We start from the raw sequence: 9,799 nt of genomic DNA, 5'->3' as shown, positions 1-9,799 counted from the left end.
TTCTTTTCTATACGTTCATTGGGATTTTTGATGATGTTTTAGCATTTGGCTGGCTCTCGGCTGAGCACAACCTTCAGAAGATAAGGTTTTTATGGGAAGGACCGGCAGTTCCCAGGGGAACAAAACCTATGTCCAGAGGCTCTCAGGAACCAGAGCCTATAGGAGAGATAAGACAGACTCAAGGATGACTGAGATGTATGTAGAGGATTGGTCAAAGGGCTTTTAATGGCGCCTCAGAGGCCAAGCAGAGCAGGAATCCAAAAGAGTTGCTGCTATAATCTGTGGGTAGAAGAAACCATGAAATGGTTAGACTAGACATGGAACCACAGACTGGGCTGGGGGGGCAAAGGGGCTTGAGAACACTCACTGGAATTCCCGGAAGGACCGCTTCTCCACAAGCTTGACCTTGTACTTCCGTTTAAACCTGGGCATGGACAGAGAAGGCTCAGAGATCAGGCACCTTCCTCAGACCCTCTCCCTCCCTGTGTAGCCCATCCACCTGGACCCCTCACCTGGCTCTTTCCCTAGGCTCAATCATGTTTCTTCGCTGGAAGCTCTTAAATCGGTCACGAAGTATGCTCCCCTCAGGCTAGGAAAGAGAGAGGGGTCAGGGGGACCCAAGAGTCCTGTAATCCCCAGCCCAGTCTCCTCGTGCCCTCAGCCCCCAGGCCAAGGCCAAACCCGGCCTGCCTAGGGGACCCATAGTGTCGCCCATTTCACCAAACCACTATCAGGGCAGGACCTCAGGCGTGCAAGGATGAGTTTCATCATTGGGCATAGGATCCTTCGCCCTCCTCCCTCCTGCCCCTAGGCCCAATACCTTTAGCTTCCTCAAGGAATCTGCCAGCTCACTGCTGAGTTGCACATCAATGTCTGGAGACTGATATCTGGCAGGAAGGAAGGAAAGGGATATAAGCTGCATGTTTCCCTGGGGGTCCCCTTGTTCATATCCCCCCAGCTCTGAAATTCTGTGAATCTTATTAGAGACAGAGAACATTCTCCATGACCCACAGGACTGCCTCAGAATGCTAAGAAAAGGAGGGAAACTTTCTCCTGGCCAGTGACCCATACCTCCTTTCCTTCCCCCCTGACTCCTGAACGTACTAGCCAAGAAAGGACCCAGGGCTAGGTGGGACTCATCACCCAGGGCACCATGGGGCAGGTGGGTCTGAAGGTCACCGGGGATGACCAGGGCTGGTGGTGGCAGAGATGGAGAAATAGAAATCTCTCACTCTTCCCTTCCCACCAGAACCAGAAGATGTGTTAGGAGTCATGGGAAGCCAGAAGGGTCTTGAATGCCAGGCTGTGGAAGGTATGAAAAGGTTTCTGAACAAGGAAATACTGGGGCAAATGAATCAGCACACCCCCCCACCCCCACCCCCAGTTCCTCACTTAAGCCGCCCCAGCCGTCGGGGTTTCTCGTCCTTTGCCAGGCGCTTTAGTCTCCGTCTCTCTCTCCGCCGGGCCAGCTCTGCCAGCCGCTGGGCCACCTGCAGCCTGATGCCTCGGAGCTGGAACACCTCCTGGTGCCTCTTCCTCGCCGCCCGCTCTGCCGCCTGCTGGACTCTCTAGAAGAAACCCCGACCCCAAGCCCAAGGGTCAGAAGGTAGAGCCTGTCTGACCTGCCTAGGCCTGCACAAGCCACCTGGGTACCTGAGCCACCAAGTGAGACGAGGTGGAATTGACTGAGAAGAAGCAGACACTTGTCACCCCACTCCGCCCCTCACCAGCTTCCTGGCCTCCTTCTCCCGCTTCCTCTGCTGCTCCGTCTTCTTCTCAGGGCCTGAGGGTCTGAGCACCTGGGAATCCACATCCCCCTCTCTTTCTGGCTCTGCGGGAGCCTCCCCATCCGACTCCTCGAGGAGCCCCTCACACAGCTCCTTGAATGCCGACTCCTGGGAGGAAGCACAGGGGCTGCTTAAGCACATGCACACCCGCCACCACTCAAGTGCTTCTGGCCCAGACCACTGGAGTCTCCACCACGGGGTCCTGCTTTCCAGGCTCTCCTCTCTCCAAGTCTCCTCAACTCACGAGTCTGACGCCTCTACTCCCCTGCCCTCCTGCCTCTGGAATAAAATACCAACTACTCAGCTTGGAATTTAAAGGCTTCCCAACATGGTTCCAGCCTAACCCCCAGACCTGCTACATCTCTATGCATGACACACACCACATTCCAACCAAGTGACCCACCCCAGGCCAGCTCAGGTCTTGCACGCCTGCCCTCCTCCCAGAATTCCCAGCTTCCTTCAAAACTCCATTCACGCACCAGCTCCTCCTACAGCACTGCTTTCCTGGTCACCTTCATCTTGTTTTTATTTCAGTTATCTTTTTGAGTTCCAGATTTGAGGTTTCTCTGGGATAGGGAATGCCCAGTAAGCAAGGCCACTCTACATCTCTTTGTATCTCAATTTCTATCTACACACGCATGCACACATGCACACACACACCAAACCTGCACATCCAGTCTTACAAAACTGTTGGGGGTTGGGAAGCCCTAAATTCAGACTTGGTTCTGACCCCAGGCTGGCTCTCCACCCATCCAGTGACACTCTCGCTAGCCCCTCAGCTGTCAGCACCCTCTCCCTCTGTCCCAAATTATCCCCTATGTACTTATCAATTGGAAAGGTGCAGACCCCTCTAGTTAAGCCAACTCACTGACAGAAAGGATGATATCTGGGGGATTTCTCTGTGTGTCAAATACTTAACAGTGTCGAGCACTGGACTCAGTTGAAGGTGAGGAGAGGACAGGGTTGCTGGGCCAGAGTCCCTAACTGCAGATACAGCAGCCAGCTGGCTGGCTAGGAGCCCCAACAGGTACCTTGGTGGGGGCCTCATCCACAGTGGGGAAGGCCAGCTGACGGCTGAGTTTCTCTTCTACCTTCTGCCTCTGCAGTTCCACTTTGTGGGCTTCCAGAAGCAAGGCCTGGCAGAGATAAACAGATATCCCCAGTGAGGAGGAGGAGGATGTGCCAGCCCCCAGCATGCTCTAGGTCAAAGACCAGCCTATGGGGTCCAGGGCAAGAAGGGAGGTGGTACCTGGTGGGCCTGAAATGAAGGATTGTAAGAGCCTCCAGAAGAGATCACTTCCACAGCTGGGGCCCGAGAGGGCTTGGTCTGTAGGCGCTGAGGTCGCTGAGATAGGAGAAGGAGAGAGATGGGGAGAAGGGATGACAGAACATGCAGATGCGAGCTCACTGCAACACCACCTAATCCCTCCTGCAGGCCAGCCGCCAGAACACAGGGGAAGAAGCCAGGGGCTGGAGTCTAATCTGGCTGATGCGCTGTGTGGCCCTGCCAAAACCTCTTCCCTTCTCTAAGCTTGCAATGAGATTCACAACACTGGAGGTGGCAGAAATCATCTAAACCAAAGCCTCTACAAATCTACATTTACAAATGAGAAAACCAAGGCTCAGAAGGGAAGTGATCTACCCAAGGGCAAAAGTGCCTGACCCCGGGCTCTCTGTAGCAAACAAAGGCATTTTCAACAGGACGTGGGGCCCAGATGGCCAGAAGGCCCCTTAGCTCTCATGGTCTAGGATCTAAAGGCACCCAAGTCTTTCTCCCTGCCTGGCTGCTCACAGCTGCTTCTTCCCCATGATCCTCACTCCCCAACCAGAGGTCATCTCCAGTTGTCCTGATCCATTTCTGACCCCTGGAGAAAGTGAGGCTGATGACTCTGCACAGTCCTCCCTCACTTAAATGTCACAGTCTTCTTAGAGAATGAAGGACCAAGAGCAGTAACAGCAACTCCCCAACCACTTTCTCACCAACTGCCCCCTCCCCCACCCTCCTGGTCCCTTCCCCCCACACTCCCAGCCAATGATTACACACACACTGCTCACCTTCACTCCCTTCTTCTTTGTCTGTTCCAAAAAAAAGGTGTCCTGTCCAACCAAGGGGCGGTCCAGAGGATCTAGAAAGGACGAAGTGGGGGCACGGGATTAAAAACCAGGTGTCAGAGAATCGTGGGGACAAGGGATTAAGGGAAGAGAAGGGAGAGGAGCCTCCCTCCAAACTCATCCCCAGAATGACTTCCAACTCAGCTGTAAAGGCCCAGAGTGAACCAAAGCTCCAGCTGTAGGGACAGAGGCAAAGAGCTGTGGGGGCCCACCCAGTCACTGGAATCAGAAACCAGGGTTTTTTGTATCTCAACCAAGAGCTTCTGTCAAGTCCATGGACCAAGCCATCCCTCCTTCACTTACTGTCCTCAGCCCAGAGGTCATAGAAAGGTCGGTCAGTTGTTTCCTCTGGGTCAGAGGGCTTGGTCTTTGGCTCTGGGGGCTGAAGCAGCCGGGCCTGGGCCTTTCGCACATCCCGGGGCAGCTTTCCTTGCTGGGCCAAGTGCTCCCACAAGCGCTGCTTGCGTTTCAGCTTCTTCCCATTGGGGATCTGGTGGGCAAGGATGCTGCCAAGAAGGGGACAATGAGAGGAGAGATGAGGGAAGGGGACTGAAAAAGTATAAGAAAAACCGGAAACCCATTTTCCTCATGCCTTTTGGCCCAGACCATGGCCTTGGTTCCCTGACTTCTGATGACTCCGCCCAGAGTCTCTCACTCCAGCAGGCTGCCCATCTGGTACCGTCTACTCTCTTCTGAGCTACTGCTCTTGTCCCACGTCCTGCTTGGGAACCTGCCAGGACTCTCCATGGCCCACACTATCTCATCTACACTTTTCAGCCTGACGATCAGGATGCCCCAGGCTGGTGCTGGCCTTCTTTTCCCAAGGATGCTGCACATGCCACCATTATTCTCAAGAAAATTTGCTTTCTCCCTCAATATCTCTCAGAAACTGTCCCCTGCCCTCACCCCCTCTCTCCTCCTTTTCCTCTCCCAGCTCTTGCCCATTCTGCAAGGTCTAGTGCAGCCTGTTCCCTTAGCCAGAAAGCCATCTGTGGTAGGAAATAAAGGTGTATAAATAGGATAACAAAATGTGGTTTAGAAAAGAAAAGGGTATCCTGTGTCTGTGTATCAGGTCATGGGGAAACATTTCCCCTGAGCAGGGAAGACCAGGAAGCTTCCTTTTTTCAGCATTCCCAGCAAAGAAATCCCAAGGAGAATGGAGCCAGAGGAAGGGGAGAAAAAGGCACTCACTTCTTTGGGGAAGGTACTTTGGAATGTGATTCCAAAACCCGGTCAGTCCAAAAAGGCTTCTTCAGGTTCTGATTTATCTTCAAGTCTGGAGGGAAAGAAGAGTCAAACAGAGAAACACTTGTGGTCTGAAGCAGATGGACTCCAAGATCACTCTGCACTCTAACTTCCTACATCACAATTCCCCTGCCCTTTGCCCAAGGAGAAGCTACAACAATCTGAACTCATCAGGCCAGGCAAGGGGAACTCAATCTCTCCCTCTTCCTGCCCCAGCCCATAGGACCTCCCTAGCCCCCAGGATCTGGCAGTGAGCTCCCATTTCCTAGGCCTCAGTGCTCCCCCAATCTGGGGAGTTCCTGGTGGGGAAGGAGAAGGCCCCTTCATCTCCCCAGACAGAGGAAATTTTCCCCATGCACAGATACAGAACTGCCTTTTCCCCTATTAAACTGTATTTTATTACTCTCTTTTACCTATAATTTCATTTCCTACTATGCCCCCCCAAATCATCCTTTATGACCAAGAATAAGTAAAGTTCAGCAAATCTAACCAACACATCAACCAAGTTAGACATTAAATGCAACACTCCACACTCTTCCTGTCTCTTTTACCTTAACACAAAATACTTTACTAGAAATTTAACATTAAATGTCAGTAAAAACAATTACGTTTATTCAACCAGCTCTTGCTTTTAAATTAACTGACTTCAATACTCAAGAGTGCTGATAGAATACTTTTTCCAAATGTCGCTACTAGATCTACAATTTCTTCCTTTATGCCTCAAGCTTCTCTAGGGCACCGTCTTTTTAAATTCACAAAACATCAGACCTAAAAGAGGCCTTGAGAAACCACCCAATCCCATCCCATAATTCTCTCCCGATTATACTCCTCAGCCCGTGTTACAATGTAAGCTTCCTGTAGGCAGTGACAGTTTTTGCTTTTTCCTTCCACTCCCTAGAACCCGTGTCTGCTACAAAGTAATCACTTTCTCAGAGCGTTTGTAGAACATTGATAGGATGGGCGAAGAGCAGCGTGGATACAAAGTAACACAGCACAGACGGGCTCCCCATTCCCATTGCAGCACAACATCCATCTCTTGGGGAAGCAGGTTTTCTGTTTGGTGCCTTTCTTTTCACAAAAGCCATCACAGTGGCCTCAAGCCTCTGCGAACAACATGCTTGCGGACTTTTGCCTCTTTCTGTATCCCTAGCAGATCTGCCTAGCACGTGGGAAGTGCATAATCGATGTTTACTTATTGGTTATCTACTAGAGATGCCTCGGGCTTGCCCACTTCTTCCCTAGCCCCTTCAGGCTGGCCCCCAGCCTGCCCACTCCTGGCTCCTTCCCTCCCCTCTGCCCCCCATCCTCACCCTTCTCCTTGTGCCCCGTGTCCACAAAGAAGAGGTTTTCATTCGGAGTCTCTGAGATCAGGCCCCTGGGGGAAGAGAGCGTGGGTGAAGGTGGGGTGCTGGATCTCACCCCCGGACACTCGTGCCGGGGCGCAGCCGGACTATCGGTCACCCAGGGGTCCGGGTCCCGCTCCCCGAGGCCGGCGCCCCCAGGGCCCCGCAGGGACCACCCGAAGAGCCCCCCGCCTCCTGACCACGCACCGGAAGAGCAGGGAAAGGCCCGGCTCGGTGGCTCCCGGGCTCCGGGCGGAAGTACCCGTCGGACGCTCCCCCGCCGAGCGTCTCCGACCCGGGGTACCTTCCCAGCCCCGCCCCCCGGGGAGCCCCGCCCCCCTCGCGGGCCTACCCGGTCGCGCGCTCCTGCAGCCGCACGTCCTCCAGAAACGTGTCCACCTCCTGCCCCAGCGGCTCCTCCGCCAGACGCCGCCAGCCCCGCTTCTTGTTCCGTGGCCCGCGTCGTCGCCGCCTTACGGCTCCGGGGTCCACCGAAGCGGACCGGAACCCCAGGAACCCCGAGTCGCCTGTAACACACTTACCGGCGTCCCCACCCGCCATCTTGCAAAAGGAAAGAGACTCGCACTTGCGACCCCGGATATCCGGCAAGCGCCTCTTCCGATCCCTGCACTTCCGGCTGCCGCCGCCATCTTGGTAAAGGAGGACGCTATTTGCTCCTCCCTTAGTCCGAACCTGTGTGTCCTCGGGTTTTAGAATGTAGTAACTTGTTAACATAAATTATCGCTTTATAATTTAAATTTCACAGTCTTGGTCACCGCCGTGACTGTGCTGTACTACAGATCTACAGATGAGAATTCGAACTTACATTTTATGTTCGTATTTGTTACATATTTGCATAGTTGCTTTATATACTCTTGGAGTCAGCAAGACTCACGTTCCTGATTTCAAATCCAGCCTTGGCTGTTTAGTAGCTGTGTGACCCTGGGCAAGTCACTCACCCTGTCTGCCTCAGTTTCCTCTTCTGTAAAGTGAGCTGGAGAAGGAAATGGCCAACCGGGCCAGCATCTCTGCCAAGAAAACCCCACTTGGGGTCAGGAAGAGGAGCCACAGAAACAGAAGTTCCTGTTTACATTTGTATGTTCGTATTTGTATGGCATGCTAGACTATACGAATTGGCTTTACATTTGCTGATTCATGCTTGTTACATGTTATACAAATTGTATCCATACATTTGTACAGCATGCTGTAGTATACAAACGTAAATTTGGAAATATGAATTTTCCATAGCAGGAAAGGGAATAAGCATTTATATGGTCATATTTATATACTATGTACCATCTATATAGTTATATTTATATGCTGTACTATAATACTATAATATATTACTATATTGTGCCAATTAATAATGTATACTATATTAATCATTTTACAGTTATCTCATTTAATCCTCACAGCAGCCTCAGGAGGTAGATACTCTTGTTGCACTGTAGGAGTGCTAAGAACTCCAAAATTACCGGGCAAAGGGCACAGGTCTGCCTGGAAAGAATGTGGCCACCTGAGCCTTCTTTCAGTCAGGGGCCAGGCTTATTGTATCACCAGTAGAAGCTTGTGGGATTTTAAGAATCTGAGCATTTGGCAGGGACAAGACTGATGTTTTATAGAGAAAAAGATTGTGGGAAGATTTGGATAGGTCAAGGAGTGGCCAGTAGGCTGGGGTGGTCCATAGGCTGGTGGTTGTCTTTCATTCTCGAAGAGGACCAAAATGACATCACCATGATAAAGTAAAATTTCGGTGTGTACAACTGTGGCTGATCAGACCAATATGAGCTCAGAATGCTCTACCACAGATTGGGCACAGATAATCTGTGTGAATATTTGGGGTGGATACTCCAAATTTGTGCATCCTATATTTACTTTGTGCTGTTTCAATTCTGCTTTGCTCATAGAGCACAGCACCCTTTCTGATGTGGGCACGCCATGCTGAGCGGTCCTGTGCCTGTGTCTCCCATGTTGCACAGTCAAATCCAAAGTTCTTGAGTTCTGAAGTCCTTGCTGGAGCTGAACTGCCAACCATTCAAACTATGTTTCAGACAGCGCAACTCTGATGGGCTGGCCACATTTGTTTGAATGCAAAATGTACACTTGCCAAAAAGACTATTTCATGGAGAACTCACATAGGGCAAATGATCACATAGTGGTCAGAAGAAGTGATACAAGGATGCTCTCAAGGTCTCTCTCTCTCTCTCAAGGTCCGTAGGTAAAAAACAATGAAGGACTGGGCTGGGTCCGAGGTAACAGAGAATTGAAGGCTGAGCTGGGTCAGAGCCACCATAAAAAGACAGTTGAAAGGATTAGTGCGTATCTAGTGTGAGAAGGTTCAGAAGCTGGGTTTTAGAGGGTTTTGTTTGTTTGTTTTTTGGAGTCCAGGTCCCATACCTGGTGACTATTTTCCTCATTTTACTGATGAAAAAACTGAGACAAAAAGAAGTTAAGTGGGCTTGCCCAGGATCCCAACTAGTTATTATTTTGAACTCGGGTCCTAATGATTCCAGGCCCAGGGCTCTGTCTTCTGTAGTACTGGTGGCCTCAGTAGTTAACAGAAGTGTGCTGTTTATGCCCCCTTTTCAAGTTTTGGAGGTTTCTCCTGTATTCTTTTACAAGATGACCCACTGGTGACCTTTTATTCTTAGGGCTCCACCTAACCATTCACTCACTCTTTATAGATGTTAATCCTTTTACAAATATCTCATTTTAGTCTCACAACAACTGTATATAAGGGAACTGAGGCTCCCAGGTTAAATGACTTGCCCAGCTAACAAGTGTTTGATGAGGGATTTGAACTCAGCTCTTCCTGATTCCCGGCTCTGGGTTCTCTTCCTGCACTGCCCAGCTACCAAGGAAAACAAACAGTCAAGTTAACAAGCATTTGTGAAGTACCTACTATATGTCAGCCACTACACCGTGTACTTGGGATACAAAAAAGGCAAAAAACCAAATCAGATCCTTAAGCCTCAGTCCCTGCTCGTGATCCGATTGAGGAGAAATGGCAAACAGCCATGTACAGACAAGCCATAGACAGCAGACCTGGAGATGATCAGCAGTGGGAGATCCGAAGAGACTTCCCCTAGAACGTGGAATGTGCACTAGCAATTGAAGGAAGCCAGGATGGGGAGGGGAGGAGGGAGAGTCCTCCAGGTGTGGGGGACAGCCATTGGAAGCATCTAGAACTGAGAGATGGAGCATCTCATTCCAGGAAAGACAAGGCCATTGACCCAAGATTCCTGGAGGTGATTAGGAGGGGGGTGGTGACGTGGTCAGATGTAGGAAGATCACTTTGGCATCTGAGTGAAG

The 9,799-nt window shown here is 51.0% G+C and overlaps 1 protein-coding gene across 2 annotated transcripts; it reads right to left on the bottom strand.

Moving 5' to 3' along the window:
- Positions 1-200: 200 nt before the first annotated feature.
- Positions 201-7,845, bottom strand: NOP53 (NOP53 ribosome biogenesis factor). Of its 2 annotated transcripts, XR_011966889.1 has the most exons (14): positions 6,840-7,845; positions 6,455-6,519; positions 5,091-5,175; positions 4,203-4,405; positions 3,843-3,913; positions 3,037-3,132; positions 2,819-2,923; positions 1,728-1,895; positions 1,393-1,568; positions 1,105-1,303; positions 821-887; positions 513-589; positions 368-424; positions 201-279 (listed from the first exon to the last, which is right to left on the bottom strand). XR_011966889.1 is itself a non-coding variant. In XM_072608168.1 (13 exons), exons 1-13 carry the CDS (start codon positions 7,220-7,222, stop codon positions 273-275), a joined length of 1,560 nt encoding a protein of 519 aa, XP_072464269.1. In that variant the 5' UTR covers positions 7,223-7,845; the 3' UTR covers positions 201-272. The 2 variants fall into 2 exon arrangements, 1 of the variants encoding a protein (XP_072464269.1); XM_072608168.1 differs by lacking the exon at positions 1,105-1,303.
- Positions 7,846-9,799: the final 1,954 nt, after the last annotated feature.

Source organism: Notamacropus eugenii, chromosome 5, assembly GCF_028372415.1.
Source record: "Notamacropus eugenii isolate mMacEug1 chromosome 5, mMacEug1.pri_v2, whole genome shotgun sequence".
Taxonomy (NCBI): Eukaryota; Metazoa; Chordata; class Mammalia; order Diprotodontia; family Macropodidae; genus Notamacropus; species Notamacropus eugenii.
The sequence above is the reverse complement of the archived record's forward strand: the minus strand, read 5'-3'. Positions and strand labels throughout refer to the sequence as shown.